The sequence below is a fragment of the Rhodamnia argentea genome, chromosome 5 (assembly GCF_020921035.1).
Source record: "Rhodamnia argentea isolate NSW1041297 chromosome 5, ASM2092103v1, whole genome shotgun sequence".
Lineage (NCBI taxonomy): Eukaryota > Viridiplantae > Streptophyta > Magnoliopsida > Myrtales > Myrtaceae > Rhodamnia > Rhodamnia argentea.
The window spans coordinates 20,702,597-20,724,768 of NC_063154.1; the positions used below are offsets into that span (position 1 = coordinate 20,702,597).

The 22,172-nt window shown below is 38.2% G+C and overlaps 2 protein-coding genes, 1 long non-coding RNA gene and 1 other non-coding gene across 4 annotated transcripts; 2 read left to right on the forward strand and 2 right to left on the reverse strand.

The window, feature by feature from the left end:
• Nucleotides 1-2,693: 2,693 nt before the first annotated feature.
• LOC115737186 (adenylate isopentenyltransferase 5, chloroplastic-like) lies at nt 2,694-3,857 on the reverse strand. Its single transcript, XM_030669190.2, has one exon. The coding sequence runs from the start codon at nt 3,806-3,808 to the stop codon at nt 2,885-2,887; it is 924 nt and encodes a 307-aa protein (XP_030525050.1). The 5' UTR covers nt 3,809-3,857; the 3' UTR covers nt 2,694-2,884.
• A 5,246-nt stretch (nt 3,858-9,103) lies between these two features.
• LOC115737263 lies at nt 9,104-9,244 on the forward strand. The gene has a single exon (XR_004015000.1). It is a non-coding gene; the product is annotated as a small nucleolar RNA snoR83 (small nucleolar RNA).
• A 2,012-nt stretch (nt 9,245-11,256) lies between these two features.
• On the reverse strand, nt 11,257-19,158 carry LOC115737197 (dolichyl-diphosphooligosaccharide--protein glycosyltransferase 48 kDa subunit). Its single transcript, XM_030669204.2, has 13 exons — nt 18,761-19,158; nt 18,411-18,547; nt 18,069-18,194; nt 17,618-17,671; nt 17,382-17,495; nt 15,989-16,044; nt 15,868-15,909; nt 14,004-14,079; nt 13,618-13,689; nt 13,400-13,525; nt 13,210-13,314; nt 12,358-12,441; nt 11,257-11,521 (listed from the first exon to the last, which is right to left on the reverse strand). The coding sequence occupies exons 1-13, from the start codon at nt 19,029-19,031 to the stop codon at nt 11,474-11,476; spliced, it is 1,311 nt and encodes a 436-aa protein (XP_030525064.1). The 5' UTR covers nt 19,032-19,158; the 3' UTR covers nt 11,257-11,473.
• LOC125314983 lies at nt 12,439-13,087 on the forward strand. Its single transcript, XR_007198334.1, has 2 exons — nt 12,439-12,732; nt 12,831-13,087. It is a non-coding gene; the product is annotated as an uncharacterized LOC125314983 (long non-coding RNA).
• Nucleotides 19,159-22,172: the final 3,014 nt, after the last annotated feature.

Consider the following 22,172-nt stretch of genomic DNA (forward strand, 5'->3'; position numbering starts at 1 on the left):
ATTTCTTAATTTTTGAGATTTTTTTAAAAAAATTTTGGGAGACAATTTTTCAGAAGGGAAAAATCATCATTTTTTAAAATTCGTCGGCCAAAATACCCTCAATCGTCCATAGCCGATTGATTGTGGCCATTTTCTAATTTTTGGGATTTTTAAAACAAATTTTGGGAGACAATTTGCCGGAAGGGCAAAATCGTTAATTTTTAAAATTCATGGGCCAAAATACATTGAATCGTCCATGGCCAATTGATTGTGGCCATTTTCTAATTTTTGGGATTTCTTAAAAAAAAAATTGTGAGACAATTTGCCGGAAGGGCAAAATCGTCATTTTTTAAAATTCGTCGGCGAAAATACCCTCAATCGTCCATGGCCAGTTGATTGTAGCCATTTCCTAATTTTTGGGATTTTAAAAAAAAAATTGGGAGTCAATTTGTCAGAAGGGAAAAATCGTCATTTTTTAAAATTCATCGACCAAAATACCCTCAATCGTCCATGGCCGATTGATTGTGGCAATTTCCTAATTTTTGGGATTTTTTTTAAAAAAATTGGGAGACAATTTGCCAGAAGGGAAAAATCGTCATTTTTTAAAATTCGTCGGCCAAAATACCCTCAATTGTCCATGGCCAGTTGATTGTGGCAATTTCCTAATTTTTGGGATTTTTAAAAAAAAATTTGGCAAATAATTTGCCAGAAGGGCAAAATCGTCAATTTTTAAAATTCGTCATCCAAAATACATCGAATCGTCCATGGCCGGTTGATTGTGGTCATTTCCTAATTTTTGGGATTTTTTTAAAAAAAATTTGGGAGACAATTTGCCGGAAGGGCAAAATCGTCATTTTTTAAAATTCATCGGCCAAAATACCTTCAATCGTCCATGGCCAGTTGATTGTGTTCATTTCCTAATTTTTGGGATTTTTAAAAAAAAAATTTGGAGACAATTTGCCAGAAGGGCAAAATCGTCAATTTTTAAAATTCGTCGGCCAAAATACACTATATCGTCCATGGCGAGTTGATTGTGGCCATTTCCTAATTTGGATGATTTCTTACAATTTTTTTGGGATATAATTTTCCGGAAGGGCTAAATCGTCATTTTTTTAAGTCCACGACCAAAATAGTCTATGGCCGGTTCATTGTGGCTATTTTCCTATTTTTCCAAATTTCTTAATATTTTTCCTTCATTTTTTTTAAAGTCCCTATGATTTTTCTTTATTTTTAATCAATTTTGTATTTTCTAATTTTCTATTACTCGAATTTTGAAATTATTAAAAACATGACAGAGAATGGTTTGAAATGTAACATGACATTTTCTTTTTGTTTTAACATCTAAAACTCTATAAATGGTTTGACTATCGTAACCATATACGTATTGTAAGTGTCATTATGGTAATTTTTTTTTTTTGCAACTCGTAAACATTATAACTATTCGGTGTACAAAATATAATCAAATAAATAAAACAATACTTACGAAACCGCAAAAAATAGCTATAACGAGGTTTACCTCAAACTATTGTAACATGATAGAGAATGGTTTGAAATGTAACATGACATTTTCTTTTTGTTTTAACATCTAAAACTCTATAAATGGTTTGACTATCGTAACCATATACGTATTGTAAGTGTCATTATGGTAATTTTTTTTTTACTGCAACTCGTAAACATTATAACTATTCAGTGTACAAAATATAATCAAATAAATAAAACAATACTTACGAAACTACAAAAAATAGCTATAACGAGGTTTACCTCAAACTATTGAGGGTAATTACGCACCGAATGTAGAGCTCAAACTATCAAGAGGAAGCACCAAGTAAGAAGGTCGGCTTTGCTTTTGTCTCAACTTCTGCAAAAATAAAAAAAGTCCCAATTTAATTTAAACATGACGGAAATATTTGCAATAAAATAAAAACACTAACATCAATAAAGGCACATGAGGAGAGGGGGATATGAGAAAATGAGCTATGTGAGGGAGAGTACAAGAGGAGAGTCTGATTAAAACTTGGTAGGGATATTAAGAACAAATCTCGCCGAAGTTAATCAAAGCGAGAGGAGGGCTCCCAAGAGACTCCACATTCTGTTCACTTAATATCCAGATCACTTAAAATCATAATTAAAGGCCACCAATAAGAGGCACGGCACTTCTAAATCTGGGGCTTACAAACGTCGTCGCTTATGGAACCGTTTGGGGGCTCTAAGAGTGCGAAAAGAGAAGAGCTTCTACAGAGGATGGAAGCGCAATACGAACGGAAGAAGAACTTCTATGGAGGAGGGGCGAAAGGCTTGAGCTTCTATGGAGGAGGAGCGAAAGGCTTGAGCTTCTGTGGAGAGGAGAAATCAAAGCCAAAAATTTTGCCCTTTCTAAACGGGGAGAGCCTTCGGCTTTACTTTAAGCAGAGCCGAAGGCTGCAGAGTGCGCGTGAAAGGTGCCCGCAGCACCTTCACATCGCCTGCCAGCACCTTTAATCAGGCGCCGGCAAGGTAGGGGCCGTGCTCTCTGCGCACTCTGTAGTGTGCGGAGAGCTGCCTTGCTCAGCACTAACACTGTCGAGCAGACCCCAAATCGGTAAATAGATTTTTTTCCCCCTAATTTGGTAAATATATATATATTTTTTTTATGCAATTTGAAAAAAAGCCCTCACAAATCTCACTGCTAGTGCTCGATAAGGATGTTCCTTAAATAAAATTTCTGAAGATTGTGGTACATTCTGAGACACATAGACTTTATTTATGGATAAAAGTTGGGAAATAGAGAGATATATCTCTTTACATTATTCCGGATGTATGATAGCCATTTGCAAGGGAAATTAAAAACTACATACTTTAGGTGATCCCAGGTAATCGCACTCGCATGAAAATTGTACCTTCGATCACGATAATATTATATAACTCTCTAATTAGTCGCGCACATCTCCACGCGAACTTGAGGCAAGGCTGCGGGAAATTGATCAGGCGTAGTACTAAATGCTTTCTCTTGGCCGTTGAGGAAGTCTCCTACTATTGCCAAGCTTGGCTCCAGCACCAAGCTCTCCCATGCCTTCTCAACATCTTTCCCTGGACACTCGAAGACCCCGGTCGCGTCGATGCGGCGGATGTTCCACCCACGCTCTTCAATGAGCTTCCGGATCTTCTCGACTTGGCGACAGGTTAACTCGAAAGTGTTGACCTTGATCTCGTTGATGGCCTCATCGAGCAGAACCTCCTTTGGTATCCCGTCGTCGATCATGTGATTCTCAACTCTCAAGAAACGGTCCATCTCCGGGACTCCAATGGCACGGCGGATGCCGCTCAAGTAGTCGGCTTGCGGGATGAAAATTCCTCGCACCTCGTCTATTAGGCCTCCGGCAACCATCTCGTCCACCCGTTTCGACACTCGGGCATTCAATACGGGCGGCAACACATCCAACCAGATGAAACAACAATCGTAAATGGACCTGAAGTTAAGCGTCGGGTCCTCCACGAGCACCTCGATAAAGGAGTTCGATCCCCCGGCAACGATCGCGACACATCCGCGTTCCGTTATCTGCTTGATGGCGATCAACGCGTCGCGGCAGAAATCGTGCACCGAGAAGTCGACATCGGGGTCGTCGATCACTCCTAAGAGGTGGTGCGGCACACCTCGGCGCTCGAGCTCGGTGACCTTGTTGGTGACGACATCGAGCCCCTTGTACACCTGGATTTTGTCGGAATTGATTATCTCGGTTTGAAAATGGATCGCGAGATCGATGGAGAGCTTGGTTTTTCCGGTTCCTGTTGCTCCCATGATAAACACAACCTTGGGCTTGTTCAGCTTTGGAGCTCCATGGATGGACTTCATGACTCCTATGAAAGAAATCAAAATAAAACCAAAAGAAACTTAGACCGTCATAAATTGTTGATGGAAAGAAGCAAGCATACATGAAATATTTCTAAAAAGGAAATGCCTAAAGAAGTAACATTCCGTGAAAAGAAAAAGGAAAAAAATATAAATAAATAAATAACGAAACGAAAGGAATGATGCATTTCCAGTTCTAATGATTTCATCATTGATTATTGGCAAGAAGTAGGGTTCTAAGGAAGACGAATTTAATGGAAACTTATCCACTTCTTTAATTTTCTCAAAGAATTTTTCCTTCTAAAATTTTGTCGTATGTTTTCAGCGACAATGTTGGAATACCGTCCCACGCGTCCCACGTGGATGTGAAGCTAGTCTCGAGACATAAAATATGGTATTGGCACCCAAAAAAAAAAAAAAAAACAGGACATAAAACATGACTTTGTCCAGCAAATCTATGAACAAAGTTTTCCCACGGTTCGCCCATGCACACCAATGAGAATAAACGATAGAGGGGAAAAACAATGCTTGTCTTTACAAGAAAAGTAAGCGATAGATACGGCGAAAGAACACAAATTTCTCCTTTTGTTTGATAAACTCATTTTTTGTCTTCCGAATTTCGAAGGACACTTCCAATTGTAAGAATACTAAATCATGCTCTTTGGATTATTAATACCCCACTAAGAAATGGCGAGCAAAGGAAAAAAAAAAAAATCCATACCTCAATCACAAAGAGCTTACAAGACGATGATATGCAATATCTAGCTCCCTGAATAAACACAAGAATCTGACCAAAAAACAAAAGAGAAAACACATGTCACTGATGCATTGCTATTCCATTACATAGACTGAGATAATGAAACAAAAAACAAAAAAAAAAATTCAAGAACAGAACTCGCTTGCCTAACAATTGCACTGAAATGAGACCTTCAAAAGCGAGAGACAATGAGGTTTTGGTCCTATATATAACGAGTCTGATCACCTTTGGCGTTGTCTGACACTGCATTGACCATAAATGGAAGGATTTTTAAGACGAAATTGGATTTTTTTTTCCCCTTAAAATCAATATGTTCTTTAATTGGAAGTAAACTCAGAGAGTTGTTTCTTTTGGTAATGTATCGATTGGCAAGATGAGCAACTTACAATAAATTTCATTATGGAGTGCTTTTCTAGAAGAAATCTGATTTTTTTTTCCCTCAAAATCAGTATGTGCTTAATTGGAACTAAACAAAGAGAGTTGTTTGTTTTGGTAATGTATCTCGATTAATAAGATGGCAAACTTATCTATTTCATAGCACTTTGGGCAACCATCTTTGCCTCCTTTTTTGGTTTAATCAGCTTAGGCATTTATAAATATATATGGCAATATTATCCTATTCTATTTATGGGAAAATTGTTAGGGCATGTTAATCTTGATACATGACACGGATGGTTGTACAGTGTCGATGTCGATACACGATCCAGGATGGATGTATACAAGATGTTGATGTTGATACTGGATGGACGTAATAACGACATTATCAATCGAAAGATGTATTGTGCTTGAGATGTCAATCTGATTTCATAATTAGGGTTCTTGATCTTCTAAGGACTCGGATTTATCATATTTATAGTTCTTCGCGGGAGTTATTGTGCCAATGGTATCTTAACACGTGTTGTGGCTGTTAGTAGACTTGTTAAACTTGGCGTTTAGGGTGCGTTTTCATGGAAAATCCAAGATTTGGGGAAAAAAATTCCGAAAAATGATAGCTTGTATCGCTTACGAAAATGAATTAATGAAGAATATTTTCATCACCCATGAGAACGATCAGTTATAAGTCGATGATGAAAAAATTTCTTGTTGACTAATTTTTCTAAGCAATATAACCAATTATTTTTCGAAAAACGTTTTCTAAATCTTGGCTTTTTTTTTGGTGAAACAAACGGACCCTTGATATGCTTACTTATCTTATGGTATGTATTTCGTAATTTTGAATTCAAAGGGAAAATTTCGACAAAAAAAAAATCATAAGGAAAATTATCAAAAAAGTCATAAACCTATTGCAATTGTGCCAGTTCAATCCTAAACTTTTTCTTTTGTCTATTTAATCCTAAAATTTTTGTAATTGTGCCATTTCGGTCAATCTAGTGAATTTTGTTCGGCCAGCATTGACGTGGACGCTGACCGGCCAATGACTAAATATTCTAATTTTAAATTTTTTGAATTTTTTTATGATTATTTTATAATTTTTATTTTTTTCCTTTTTTAAAAAAATATTCAATCGCTGACCAGCCGATGTTCATGTTAGCACCTACCGGCTAAAATTCACCGAATGGACTGAAATGACACAATTGCAAAAAGGTTTAGGACTAAATCGAAATAAAAAAAAAATTTAGGACTAAATTGGCACAATTACAATAGATTTAGGACTATTTTGGTAATCTTCGGTAGCATCCCAGTCCGCGACACCTTAAGGCTTACCAAACTCGCTCTCTCTAATTTAATCTTTCATTCTATGATGGCGCATACAAAAGTTTTAAATAGAAAATCAAATAGGAGAGCCATACATGAAAGTACATGGAACACAAAACACCAACAGCAGGCACACCTATAAAGAGGGTATAGCCTTACATGGTTTTACTAACAAGATAACACACATGTTTATAGCAATAAGATTATTCATCAAATTGACTTACATAATTCATATTATTATCAAATACAACACTTCTTTATTTACATAGATTGAACTAGGAGGATTTACAAAGGAAGGTAATCTACTCCCAATCCACCAATGTCATCCACCTCCATGATCTTCACTTCCCATAACTGTTTTTCCTTGTCGACTTGTTCATCTGAAAAATGGTTAATCAATAGGAGTAAGCCGAAACTCCTCCGCAAATATGACTACTAGGCCGAACGACTAAACCACTTATAGAATCGCAGGATTGCAATCGAAGTCATCACAATAGAATCCAAGGTATACAAAGGATAGAATTTCGGATTCAACCGGAATTCCAAGGATAGAGTCAAATCAGAGTCATAATCACCACAAATCAAGATTAATCGATGATCAATATTCACAATAGCAAAACCATAGACAATCTAGTAAAAAGGATTAGAAATCAACTTACCTTGATTATTTTGAAAAGAATGATTCAGAAACAATGATGGACAGATGGACGGACAAACGGCAAGGGCGAGAACGGCGGCGGCGGACGGCAAGGCGTTAGCACGAATGGTGAGGATGCACAGCCAAGAAGAAAGAGGGATGACGGCTGATGGGTATGGACAACAGCATAGTAATGACATGACAGCCTTTGCCACGTGTCCCATGGCGTTGGCACGTGGCCCTACGAGCTGCCATGTGTCCATGTGCGGCCACGTGTTATTCACTACCTCCTATTGTCCCGATTTTGCACATATTTGACTCAATATGACCCTAATTAAATACTTAGTGTCCCTAAAAATATTATCGGGCCAATAACAACTCCTTAAAATATCATCGAGTTCGGATAACAATTCCTCAAAACTTATTCAATAATTAGAACTCATTAAATACTAATCCACTCTTAGGCGGGTGAGGATTTTAGGGTCTTCACATTTTTCCTAAATTCAAGTATCATGAAAATCGAGGACACCATATATATATCGCGGCTGAATTAACATGACACATATCATCTGATACAATCGCATGTCCTATAAATCATTTTTTCTTTTAGTAAATGATATGAGTCAACACATTTTCCTAGGTACACCATTTATTCATTAATTCAACCTTTTACTGTTACTAGTGAAGGCATTGAAACTCGGGCTGTGTATTAAGTGTTGTAGATAGCATTATCACCTAGAGGAGTGAATAAGTGATTTCAAAAACTTATTTGTAAAATAACGCTGGATTTAAAAGAATAAGTTACGGAACTTAGTTCAGAGCTTGATCAAGAATAAGATCCGAGGTGACTTGAGAGTTTGTCTGTGCACAAATCTACTGTCAAGAATAAAATAAAAAGAATTGAAGAGAGAGAATTTGCACAAAAAGTTTATAATGGTTCGGCTTTAATCAAGACTATGTCTATTTTTTCACACCGACAACCAATCGTCTGAATTTCAATAGTGAATTGCTCGGTGGTTACAACTTGATGATGATCCTTGAATCAATAGACTACTGTATCTGACACTCAATCACGTCGAACAAAAATCTCTAAGAATTACAACATTTGGATCAAGAATGAATGGAAAATATAGAGGCTCGCAAGCGTGCGCACTAGAAGAGAGGGGGGGGAACTAGGCCTACACCCAGCCCACTTGCTTTTGACCAGGCCCGCTCACGGTGGGAAGGAAGTTCGCGTGCCAGGTCCCCCACGCGGATCTAATTTTTATTTTCCTAAACCTTCAATAGAACAAGAAAGAAGGCAAATTCTAATTTTGACCTTTTCCTATTATTAAATTTAACTGGGGACCGACAAAATTAAGTGTCAACAAAGTTAACATGGGGATTTGTAGCAACCATGTAACTTCCAGAATTTAGTTCGTGGGATCTTGAAGGCCGGGGGACTCTGCGGCCGATCCATAGTGCGGTCGCTAAGAAGGCCGATCCATAGTGTAGTCACTAAGAAGATGGTCTAGAAATGTGACCAATGCCAGAGGTTCGCCGACTTCCGGCATCAAACAAACTAGTCCTCACTCCCATCGATACACCCTTGGCCCTCTGCACGGGGGCGGATGGATACATTCGGGTTCATTCTCGCGTGCGTGTCACGCGAGAGGAAACACGTGATAGTGGCTATTGCTAGTGCCTTACCTCGACTAATAGGACTCGGTTCGATTCGAAAGAGTCCGAATGCTCAACAAGGACTCGAAGCAGGCAGAAGCAGACCAAAGAAAGAGTTGGCTGGTGTCGTCGCCCGACGTGACCTAGTGCTCAGTGTAATTTTCGCGAATTGGGTACTATATCATAAAATTTATGGACTTATCTAACTTGCCCCTTAGTAAGGGCCCAATTGAAAAAATAAATAAATAAATAAATAAACAAGGGGAGTAGCAGTCCGTGTCGGAATTTTCAAATACGCATAAACAGAGGGGCCTAGAAATAAAAAGACGACAACTTTAAGTGAGAATTAGGGTTTTGCGTTCTTGGAAGCCGACTATAAATTTCGCCGCCCAGTCGGCCCAGAATAGCCTGCGTCGTCGCTCACAGACAGTTCAAAGGTGAACTCCCATGGAACTCGTAATCGCTTCTTCTTCTTCTTCTTCTTCTTCTTCTTCTTCTGCTTCTGCTTCTGTGACCTGTTCAGATCGATTAGAGAAGGCGGCCTCCATTAATCCCAGACGAGATTGAGGGGTTTCCTTCCCGTGCTCGTCTGATTCATGGGAGGCCCAGATGAAATGGCCTTTGGGAGCTTCGCTGATGACGCCCATTAAGCTCATCTTGGGGCGTTTGATAGTAGCTTTCCCATACATGAATTCATCATCATCATCGATCTCATCTTTATCTTCACCATTTTCAGAAATCGATCTGTATTTTTCTTTTTTCTTTTTTCGTTCTGCGTTCCTGGTTGAGGGCTGGGGTTTGAATCATTGGATGCGACGTTGAAGACGAGATCTGCTTGGACGCCGGGGGAACTTTCGCGCACTGTAATTTCGGAATGCGGCGTCCAAATTACTCAGAAATAATTATGCCGTATTGCTGACGAGAGTCGATTATAATTGTTTTCTTGCTTTTGACTAGGGGATGATTTCAACCAAAAAAAAAAAAAAAGTAGTGGGGCTAACCCATCATGTTTATTTCAGCGAATTGATTTTTTGGACTTGCATGTCAAAAAAATATATACATATTGGAAATTAGAAAAATGAATTTTCTCATTCGAAAAAGAAAATTTTTCACGAAACTAAAACACCCTTAGTCTCAATCTTTGGAAATAAATTTCCAAAAAGCGTTTTCTTTCATGGAAATTTTTTTTCTCCTAGTCTCGATCTTGGGGGCATTTTTGTCCGAAAACAAAAGGTTGCCCAAAAGAAAAACATTAAAAAAAAATAGCAAACATAGAGAGATAGCCTGTCGAAGAGGCTGATCGGCGGCATCAAGAATGACAAAGGTCTGGCCGCCAAAATGACCATGATCCGATTTCTCTAGCATACTTCACCGCCCCTGTACTCGTCCCCGCCTAGGCGAGAGAAATTCACTCCATTCTCTAGACTACACTCTTGAGAAGAAAAAGGCAATCCAATGCCATTTCATTTCTCGTTTCTCAGCTCGAACATATAAACCACGGATCCATCACAAACATCTCGTAATGGAAATCGTGAAACAAGCACGAATTGCTCAGCTCCAGAAAAAATTTTGATCAAACAATGAATGAGAAACAAAGTGACAATTGGCAAGAAAAAGCACGACATGGAGTCGGTGAGTTTCATTTGATCTCCTACACGAACGCAAAATGCCCCGAAGAAAGTCTCGAAATGTGCATGTGACGAGCATATTTTGGTCGGCCCATCATTCTTTTCAACGGCGATGAGCTTTTGGGAGCAGTGATCAAATTCAAGAGTATCCTGGTCATTAAGTCGGAGTCGTCTAAGTTCACAGGGTATGTTAAAACAAAGTCAAGTCCGAGAAAAAAAACCGAGAAACGAGTGCCACTTCGAGGGAATTTGCGAGAATTTCCCACCTTTTATTTTTCGTCTCGTTAGATTTGATCGATCACAAGTGGGAAGCTAATTTTTCATGTCCGAGATCATACTTTCCATGCACATACTGTACTGAAAAATTATGACACGTAACATACCATTAAGCTTAGAAAAAGCTCAATAATTTTGTAGAAAGTATAATCATGAAAATAGCTGTTCTGGTACTAGTGGACAGGCAAACCCCAGCGTGGCAACTCTTAAAGATAATGACATGTAACAGGTCTGCAGTTTTTTTTTTTTTTTTTTCAGAATTCAATGTTAATTGAGCGGAAGCAGAACCAGTATATTTCAAACGACGCCGGAAAACTCGTGCACTAGTTTAAAAGAGAAGCATTTCTGATACCTCCTACCGAGAAAAGGTAAGGACCATCTATTTGTCCATGCGCATATGTGCATAGTATATTCCATCTCCAAAGAATGTTCAAGACAGCCAACAACCGTCAGGATTTCCTCTTTCGTTTGAAAATATTGCGACCTCGCAAAAGTAGTCACCTATGTTTCAATCAAGAAACCGAAAACGGCGATTTTAATGAACATGGTACTCTCAAACTCCAGCCCAGACACATACTTGAGCCTTCGTAATGTAAGATGAGTTGCTGACCGATAGCAAGAAAACATTCCAAACTTCACCCATGTACTGAAGGTTTCAACAAGGCAGGATCAGAAGGAAGTAATGCAAGGGTCTCGTTTGAGATATACAATCGGGTAGCTATTCCCCTTACCTCACTCACCTTCATAGCAGTTAGCTTATGGGTGCATTTCCATCTGTTAAAAAGAGGGGATAGGTTGTTGCTGAAATGAAGAAATTCGCAACCCAACAGGGAATTCCGGCCTTATGTTTTGTACATGAAACATGAACAGTTACTACCGTATCTTGAAAATTGGAGGGAAATCTGTCATCCATCTCTTTCAATACTTTAGAAGTCGGATCTTCATTAATTTCTGGAAAATAAGGTGCTAAAACTTCTACAAAAATTAGGTCTCAAGGAGGGGAAAGCGTAATACTTCTACTTGTTGTATAAGTGGACAAAGGTGAAGAGAAAGAAGCCCGCCATCTGCATCAAGAAGGAATTCTGTCAGAAAAATTGTAAGTCTGCAGAGAGAAATAGTGTCAGTCCCCATGATGATGATAAGCTAATAATCGTTTAGGCCCCAATAAAGAGGTCAAGCTTAGGAGCATTCCCAGTTCGATTGGATTGATTTGGAGAGGAATTTAAATTTCTAAACAAACAAATGTAGAGTTTCTATGGTACCAAAACTCTCAGAACAAAAACCAAATCAAACAAATGAAAGTTAACCATACTGCTTTTACTTTGAATCAAACCACTATCTGAGAGTCTAATCTTTCCCCCACAATTAGCAATGTAACCTAAGCACGGTGGAGAACACTGTTCGCAGCCTATGACGAAACAATTTTCAAGTGATTTAGATATTTTAATATCAAAAACCAAACTAAATTCACCAGCTCTAATTTCGTCCAAAATGTAACAAAATTGAAGAACCAAAGACACACAAGTTTTGTTGGGGTGCGATTTGAATATTTGCTTTCCAGTTTTTACTTTCAGCCCCCGTAGTATCCCACACAAAACTTGACAATGAACAGAAAGTCCAGTGTCAAGAAAAGGACAAAGAAAGTCTCACTTGGATGCTTCTGTTTATGTACAATTACAAAACCATAAAAGTGATGTCAATGGTGGGAGTTCCCTAATCTAATAAGCTAGGAGCAGAGTGGGAACACTTCATGGATGGGTAAAAGTATATGCCACATTTTCAAGTCCCTTAGTCTGATGCCCAAAGAAAGAGGGTATTATCACCACACTGGCAAAGCATAACATAGAGAGAGGTTTTGGGCAAAACAATAACAAGAGACTCGTGGTCCAGAAGATCATACCATAGAGAATGCTGCACCATAATAGGGATAGGCAGCAGGAATAAATCTTTCATACTCATTGTGTCTGAAAGGACGTACTGGAATCTGCAATGGAATGTTTTCAAACCAAAACATATGACACTGCTCTAAGAGCCACAACAGCTTTCAATATGATAAACAGCAAAATAAAAATAAAAGCATACAAACAGCAGATGATAAGGATTTATGCTCGTATAATTAAGTTTGATTATTTTTTTATTCTTTCTTATAAGACAGAAATTTATTGATACACAAATACCTCAGGTCCATCAGGAATAGACAACAACAACAACAAACTGATAGCACAAAAATGATGCTCAAATTTAATGGCAAAAAGGCACTGAAGATGTATTCTTGGTATGTACGAGATATGTTCTCGATTTGACAACAATTTTTTGCTTAGAGCCTTCTTATAAGGCAATGAAATCAGCTTTGGCCATCTACAAATCAAGCAGGAGGAGGTAGCTCTATCAGGCATCACTTGGAATAGCAAAAATGGGTTTCAGACAGTGGGTTGCTTTTTGCCATTTTTCTTCTTCAAACAGGACCTGTATGAGCATGTTCTTGTAAAGCAACACCAACAGAGTTGTAGACTACTACTTTGCACTGCACAAATTATGTCTTCTCTGCAGTTGCTACCGGCAAGTAACCATACCAGGATGCTTATTTCAAAGGTGAAAAATCACACCATCATTGACTCTCACAAAGAAATGAAAATTTCTTCCAACCACCAACATGGAATCCAGACAGATCAATGGATGGTTCACAAGCTCACACAAAAGAAAAGTGCAAATTAGCTACAAGTAAGATATCCAAGATGGAAGAGTCAAATACCTGCTTTGATAGGGACAAGCTAGAGTATCCAAGCCTTTGGTATTCAACCTTGAACTGGAAAACACCATAGACATCCGGAACCTTAAACGAAGTAGAATAGACACCCTGCAGGAAGACATGATAACAGTTGATAAACTTTCTGGAATGAGAGAAGGCAGAGATGGTGAAGAGTTACTGAAAGTTATATCACCTTTTTGTCAGTAGATAAAGTTTTCAGAACATAAGGGCTCATCATGTAAAACTGAACTTGAACATCATCTGAAACATATGGTTCCCAGCTGCCTCCAGACCATTCGTATATCTCAATTGAGTATTCCTACAACGAAATGTCAATCCACGTGGAATTTTGCTTTTCAAAACCCAAACCATCTTTCTTTTAAACATTTCAATCAGAAGGAATAAACTTACCAGGTCATCATTGATCCTATAGATCGCAGGTTCATCAGCTTCCCCAACTTTATTGTGTTTCACATTCACAGCCTATGAATGAGGAAGTGTTTTAAGGTGATGAAGTGCAAACAGAAAATAAAATTGCAGCAGCAACAAACTATGACTAAGCATCATCATATTGCAGTTGACCAAACAAAGACCCCATATACCACTACACTCCATTGTCGGATATGAATGTTTATGTGAGAACTAAAAAGTAATCCAGATGGAACCTTTTCTGGTAGAATTCCCACATAAAATCATAAGGCACTCCACCAGGTGACACATATAAACCTCAATTTTCACCAAGAAAAATACCTTATACCAAAACCGTAAAGCCACTCTACTTATGCTGAATGTCTCACCTTCAGATGTCCTCTCTCATGGAATATCCATTTGCTAATTTCAGTGAGGAACTGCTCATTTCCTGCTTTCTCATGCCTGTTTGAACAAAAGCATATTCATCAAATCCTGTAGCAGGTGCAGATTTAGCAATATTCCTTAAGTAACACACCAGCATAACACCATCTAAAATCATTTTGTACATCTCAAACACGTCATTCTGGGAAAGACAGTAAACAACAAACGCCACATTGAAAACCCTCGAGAAGATAATCAACGTCCAAAATCTACAACTCCACATTAAGGCCCAATAGGCTCAGTCCAAAATGATGAAAGTTGCCTTCCTAAAGCGGCAGATGGGCCACAGCTATAATTTCAAAGTACTCTCTGAAATCTAAGCGTGATTGACATATCCCACATATAACAGAATAGATAATTCCTACACACATTACAGAATTTGAAATGCATCATCAGACAGCTTAAACCTTCTGTGCAAGTTCACATCGTATAGAAAACCATTTTGACAAATTAATACCACCAAGACCAATGAATATCAGACTGAAATGAGTAGAATGTATACTATCACCTATGAACACAAAAGCCGTACAACTTCAATTAAACTTTCCTTAACTTTCTTGGTATGGAAGCATGCCCAATTTTCTTCTGACATTGACAAAGTTTTTGAGAGCACAAGGTCTCAAGGGATTTGGGGAGATCACCAAGACTTCCCACTAAAACAACCTCAACCCAGCAGTGCAAAGAGCAGACTGAAATGAGTAGAATGTACACTATCACCTATGAACACAAAAGCCGTACAACTTCAATTAAACTTTCCTTAACTTTCTTGGTATGGAAGCATGCCCAATTTTCTTCTGATATTGACAGTTTTTGAGAGCACAAGGTCTCAAGGGACTTGGGGAGATCACCAAGACTTCCCACTAAAACAAACCAGCAGTGCAAAGAGCAGCAATGCTAAGAGAAACACTCGCTCAGTCTTCATCAAGTTACTACAGCATTCAAAAGAAACCAACATCTCCTTCATATTAACAAAAAGTATTTGAGAGCACAAGGTCTCAAGGGACTTGAGGAGATCACCAAGACTTCCCACTAAAACAACCTCAACCCAGCAGTGCAAAGAGCTTATTCTAATCTGAACCTGTGACAGACAAAGGTCACACGTGGAGCAACCATACCATCTAATCAAACCTCAAACTCAACAGACTGAATTTGTTTTTCATTCCCTTAATATGATATGAGATAACATAAGCTTTCTTAAACATGCATCTATAACCAGGGACTGACCTGAATATGCAATAATGGGGAACTTTGAAATAAATGTGAGTTTTAATTCAACATTTTGACCTAAAATTAAATTTTGCCCCCATTAGTTTTTCTAAAAGGAATATAGCTAAGACAACATTCAACATTTTCATTTCGATGTGTCCCCACAAATTGATAAAACTTAATAAACAATTTTTAAAAAAGATCAAATTGTAGCTGCCACAGATAAATCAAACCTATTAAATATTCCTTTTTATTGGATTTTTCGGGTAAGAACACTAACCTAATTACTAAAATCATTGCACTTGATTTCTTTGTAATTGTTGATCAAATTTTGTCCCTACTAAAAAAAATTCTATAACGCCCCCCGTTCTTTTTTACTGGGATAATTAGTAAGGATACCCCCTTGGATGAGCAGATTCATGCTCCAAGGAAGGGAGAATATAAAAGTAAATAAAGCAGGGTTCCCAAACGAAATAGAAATTTAAACATCCTACTTTGGTAAAATATCCAAATTGTAAGAGTTGTACCACACATAGATGCGTGTTTAAAGTGCCATTCAGAAAGAAACACCGAAAATTAACAAGAAGTCATAGCCTCACCCACCTGGTTGAGCTCCCAGCCTTCTGCACACTAGATCTGAACAATCTGATAAACAACCAGCTATCAGATTGGAAAATGGAAAGATGGAAAGGACAACTTAGATCCCTCAAATTTTACTACATACCGATTGCTGAATATACTCAAGGAGCCAGTAATCAATACCCTGGCATTGTTTCTCGCCTGAAATTCGAGGCATGTAAAAGTGAGAAATGTTGTTGGACTGCTTGCTACTATAGAAACAAATCGACCACTTCAAAAGCAGGTTTACTGGTAAGAGAGAAGAAATCTATTATGTAGAAGCAAAGAGGAAAGCCCAATGAGAAAAGAGCCTTCCCTTTGGCAAAGAGAGAGAAAGAGAGAGATCCTAGAATTAAGGAATTCAGAGACGACAAGCAAAGAAATTTCTAACTAAAGGATTTCACAAAAATGGATAAAAGGCTGAAGCTATTGAGAAAATGCTCGACCAGATCCAATGTCCCATAAAGGATGAGGTAAATAATATACGCATGTCCCCAGCTTGCATGCATCCTATGCAATGTCAGTTTTTTCATTCATAAAGTTACTCAAAATTGCCAAAATGATTGGCAGAACCCCACAAACTTTATACAGTGCAAGTTCAACTTCCTCTCTGACCCTAAAAGAATAAGTCCCACTTTCTCATCCCAAAGAGTCCTATACTCAGTATTGCCACAAGCGCTACAAAGTCAAGTTAACCTTCCCATGCATACAATTTAGAAACCGAACACAATTTTACAGTAATGTACAGGCACGTTGCAATGAAAAAACTAAGTACTATCACAACCCTAAGCATGATTCTAGTATTTGAAATAACCATGGTTTGATCAATAATATTCTAAAAGCAGACCATATACCATACTGCGAAAATTTTTTGTAGCCACAGCACAAAAACTATATGTCAATAAAAGACCTGTCTAAGAGATATCGTTCAAGAAGCCATTCGGCAAAGAATTTAGCCATTTTAATAAGTATACTTCAGATATTCATTGCCCGTGAGAAAAATCCCAGCAATCTACTCAAATCAAATGGAAGTAATTTCGTAATATGTCTAAGCATACAAAAGAAATGTGAGAGGATACACCAAGGGAACACTATAAAGAAAAATTAAGTTACGCTATCTACCAAAACAAAAAGCATTATATGAGAGCCAATTGACATACTCATCCACCAAAAAGGAAAAATATCAAGTCTAATGTCTCAGATGTTGTTTCAATTCCTCCAGCTAATTATCAACATATATATCAGCAGCAACATAACAATATTGTCAATTCAAAGAGCAAAACTTATAGCCACACATCGTCTAATGCAAAACCAATCTCCATGAATGCTTAAATATAGGCAAACCTACGCTTTATCTCGACAATGCGCAGAAATTAGATCCTTTGTGAAATCCGATTCCACTTATAATTTATAGCAAACTACCTAGAAGAAGAACCAGGACATCAAGGGTAAGGTGAAAGACCAAATTACAAGATGCCAACCAGAACAACTCAACTAACCTGCATAACTGAAACCAGTGATATAGCAGATCCAGTAAGTGATGGCGGGTTTGACAACTTGGACTTTGGATTAGCAGAGTAAGCAGAAGGAGAGGCCGCAAGAACCTTCAAGACCTATAAATGGTGCACAATATACCAAAGTTGAAGAAAACTCTCTCCAAAAATGAACTGAAAACAAGCATTTCTAGATGACAAAAAATGAAAACTTGAAATAGCAAAAGAGACTAACATATTACCAGATGGTTGGAAGGATTTAATGAATGTCCAATCCCCTGAAAAAGTACTGGAGCCTGGAACCACGGGAGCTTATTAGATAAACCCCTATCAGATAAACCCCATTTGGCAACATGTGTAAGACCTTTATCAGAAATCATCCGGACTATATACTCACAAGCATGCATCAATAAAATCATCTGAGGAGGATCTTTGCTTTATGTCTTGTTATCATTATAACCAGGGAAATGTCTAATATTTGAATGCCGACACCATTGACAAATTTAAAAGAGCCAAAATGATAAAACAACTGCTATAATAGAAAGCACCAAAAGGAACTCTCAGTAAAGAAAGATACGACTTAAATCCTACACTAGTGTCATTACATCACATAAGCATAGTAAACATGTACCAGAACAACCTAACATGTAAGTCATGCACATAAATAACCCCAAGACAGGATCTTTTACTTGCCTCGATTTTCTTATTCCCGAGAATGACGCTGCAATCGATGAAATCATCGGCAGCAATCAGTGTATGGTCCCCTTCTGTGTCCGAAACTGCATAGCCAATGTGATCAATAACCATAGCCACAGGATCCTGCACCACATGCAATGAAGATCAACGACATGACCCAACATACCCGCATCCAAATGAAAGGGCAAACAGCTATCAAAATTACAAGCTAACTGCTGCATTTGAAAACACCAAATCACACAAAAGAAAACTCATGATGAAATTGCTACTAAAAATCTGCAAATGACGGAACATGATATCATAGCAACAATCAGAAAAGAAGCACAAAGCAATGTAGACCTCATCAAAGTCAACTCCGCACTCGGTAGCGACTTCTCGAATCAAATCCGAAGCATTGGCATCAGCAGCAATAATCAAATCATGGCCCGAATCAACAAAATCCAGAATGGCAGCCTGGTCAAGAGATCCTCCAAATCCTATTTCATCGAGCAAGCAAAAGCGATCAACCAAACTACTCCTCAGCTTACGTCCAACGATCACAACACGTAAAATGGATAAGGACGAATAGCAAATTTATTTAATTAAACGACGCGCAAGCTGTACATCCAGATTCGTCCGAGCTAAGTTAAATTCGACCCGGGAAGTCAAAGATAGAACGCCAAAGCAATGTGGAGCGACAAAGAACTCACGCTCGGTCGCCGGACAAAACAAAATCAGGCCGTCGTACAAGTACTGGCCGTATCTCTGGAGGCCGATTTTGGGGTCGTCGGCAAGCTTGAAGTCGAGGTCGTAGCCGCGAGACTGGAGGGACCCGAAGTAGAGGGAGTGCGACGACTTGATCGCCAAGTCGTCGAGCAAGACGAGGACTCTCCGACCCTTGGGGCTTTCGAGAGAGGGGGAGGAGGCGGAGAGGAAGGGGAGGAGGGAGATCAGAGCCACGAGGATCAGAGATCTCGCCATTGCCGGCCGAGGAATTAGGGTTTAGGCCACGACTGCGCGATCTCTCTCTATCCCTTGACTCTCGTTGACTCTTCTGCGAGTCTGCAGTGAGGTTTGCTGAGAGCTTGAAGAGAGAGTCGGGACGAGGGGGCGGGGGGCAGTGCAACGGGGAAGAGCGAGACGTTGTCGTTTTGGCTTTGAATGGGAAAATCGAAATACAATAATCAGGGCCACCTTCGTTTAAGCTTTTTTCAAAAGAAAAGAAAAAACCAAAAAGCAAGAATTTATCCGAGTCTTAAAAAAAAAAAATCGGAAATTTCGAAGTTTCGGATGTTTCGAGATAAGAAAAAGTCACTGCGTTTCATCGAGAAATTATATTCAGTAAAAATCTGCTTGTGCACACCTTATTGAGGGAAGTATACAATTTCATCCATACAATTTCAACCATACTATTTCGGGGTAGTTCACTTTTAGTCTTTATAATTTATTACACAAATAGTCTCTAAATTTTGATCTAATATGCAACATCATCCCTCAATTTTGAACTTTTTTGTCAAATGTAGTCCATGATCTTTATACTAACGTACGATATTATCCTTGAGCCTTCAAATTTGTTCGATGTTGTTCATAAATTTTTGTTACAAATTCAATCTAATCCTTAAACTATACGAAAGTGTTCAATATTGTCCCTAAACTTGGACAACATCGAATATTTCTATATCGTCCTCTTTCTCAAATTGATGGTTTTAGAATTTTCTTAACTGGTAAAACTCGCCTTGCCATGTCGAATATTGTCCAATAACATTTATTTCTCAAATCGACAGTTTCGGGGTAGTTTACTTTTAATTTTTGTGAACGGTCTCTAAATTTTGGCTCAATATGTAATGTCGTCATTGAACTTTTAATTTTGTTTCAATGTGGCTCGTCATCATTATGCTAACATGTAATGTCATCGTTGAATATTTAATTTGTTCAATGTAGTTCCTAAATTTTGTGTACATGGTTATTATAGCCCTTAGATTATACGAGAGTGTTCAATGTTCCTAAGCTTGAATTAATAGAAAAATGACATTAAATATTATTATATTTATGTGGATATATTTTGAATTAAGGAAAATAATATGCAAGGTTAATAATATCTTACAAAAGGCTAAAAGAACCTTGCAATGAGCTCAAATAGCCTTGCAAAGGCCCCAAATGGCCTTTTGCGCACCTGCCCCGCCATGCAGCACGGCCCAGTTTATATTTTTTTCACTTAAATTTGACCGAACTTCAATCCAACATGACTTTTTGGTCCAACGCTGATCCAAATTTTACGTTTACAGAAAACTGGTTATTTGAATTAATTTAAAACGCAATTCGAATTTCGAAAAAAGTGTCTCGCCAAATCATATGTCAAAGATAAATCATATACTCCCAACAAATTAAAAGATGAGATATCTCGAAGTCCATCGTCTAAATTGGACAAATGGGGTACGGCTAGAAAGCTCTCGGAACAAGACTGAAGTCTACCCTCGAATCAAACATTTAATGAAGTAATTTTTTTCTGGTTGATTTTGGTTAAATCAAAGATCGAAGATTAGCGGTCTGCAATAGAAAAATTTTCGTATTTATGAATGTGAATTAAGCTGACTTTGCTCTGCAGATCATATTTTGTGGTATAAAGAGAATATGTACAAATAAGACATGCTAGTATCCATATAGAGAAATATTGTCTTCATTGTGCGCAATAACATGTAGTATGGTCAAGACTCGGCTGATATGAAATATTGCATCACAGAATCCAGACAGTATACAGCAAAAGTGATTTTAATACGTACTACACATTTTGTGATAAGAGATTCAACTATAGAAGTAAATGTGACTCTACTTCATAATATTCATAGTAATTTTTCTTTTCTTTTCTTTTTCTTTTTTTTTTCAATCCAACGTGTGATAGAAGATGAGAGAATTATAAAAAAGTCATAAACCTATTACAATTATACCAATTCAATACTAGATCTTTTGCATCTATGTCAATTCAGACCACCCGGTCAATTTTGACCGGAAATCGCAAACGTGACATGGCCAACAACGACATGAACTACTTTTAATAATATTTTAAATTTATTTATAAAGTACTTATTTTTTATTATTTTGTTCTCGTTCTTTTCTTTTTCTTCTCTTTCTTCTTCCTCCGGCCGATCGCCGGAACTTGACGATCGGCCGGAGATGAGGGTTGGCGAGATCGGCTTCGCCGGCCTTTGGCAAAGCTTACCTCGATCGATTACTAGCGAGGGCTAGCCTTACCCGCCCCCGGTGAGGTCGAGCCTCGCTAGATCAATGTAAACATGGCCACGAGCCGTGAATCGCCGATTCCGGTTCGTGGCCATGCTTGAATCGGAATCGGCCCTTGAAGGGGCGATCCCAGGTCCGAGCCGATTCAAGGGCCGATTTCGGTTCGGCTCAATTTTTGAACCCCCAAAAAAAAAACAGAGCCTTTTTCCCCTTTTGTTTGTTTTTTTTTTTTTTTTTTTGCGATTCGAAACCGGCAATCCCGATCAACAAGCCGGTTTCGGTTATTCCACGAGCCGGTTTTGAGCCCAAACCGACCCATAGCCATATCTAGATCAATGATGACGAGATCACACCTCACCAGTGTTAGGCGAGGACGAACTTCTGCAAAGGCCGATGAGGTCCAACGACCGACTTGAGGAGGAGAAAGGGAAGAAAAAAAAAACAATTATTAAAAAATTATCCACGTCAATATTGGCCGACCCACATCAACAATTTCCAATGAAAATCAACTAGACAGACTAAATCGACACAATACAAAAGATTTATATCTAAATTGGCAAAAAAAAAAACAAATTATAACTCAATTGGCATAATTACAATAAGTTTAGGACTTTTTTAATAACTTTTTCAATAAAATATAACATTATCTTTTACATAAGCTAAAAGGACATCGATTGCTTAAAGGATTGTGAAAAAGCAACAGATACAAATTACAATAACGAATTAGCGTGTGATAAAGTCAACCTAATATCTGTACATATAGTAAAATAGGTTATGTAGGATATCTGATAAGAGAGAATACATGTACGACGATTGATTTCATGAAATACCAATCATGCATCATGCTCATACGATGTGAATAACTTTGCATGCTTTTTCGTCTCA

What these genes read in the sequence shown, in the direction of transcription:
- LOC115737197 (XM_030669204.2), bottom strand. Translation starts at nt 19,031, where the DNA reads ATGGCGAGATCTCTGATCCTCGTGGCTCTGATCTCCCTCCTCCCCTTC. An exon ending in ATGAGAGAGGACATCTGAAG is followed by an intron (nt 13,690 to 14,003) that starts GTGAGACATTCA and finishes CCTCATTCATAG; the next exon opens with GCTGTGAATGTGAAACACAA. An exon ending in CTTTATCTACTGACAAAAAG is followed by an intron (nt 13,315 to 13,399) that starts GTGATATAACTT and finishes GTCTTCCTGCAG; the next exon opens with GGTGTCTATTCTACTTCGTT.
- LOC115737186 (XM_030669190.2), bottom strand. Translation starts at nt 3,808, where the DNA reads ATGAAGTCCATCCATGGAGCTCCAAAGCTGAACAAGCCCAAGGTTGTG.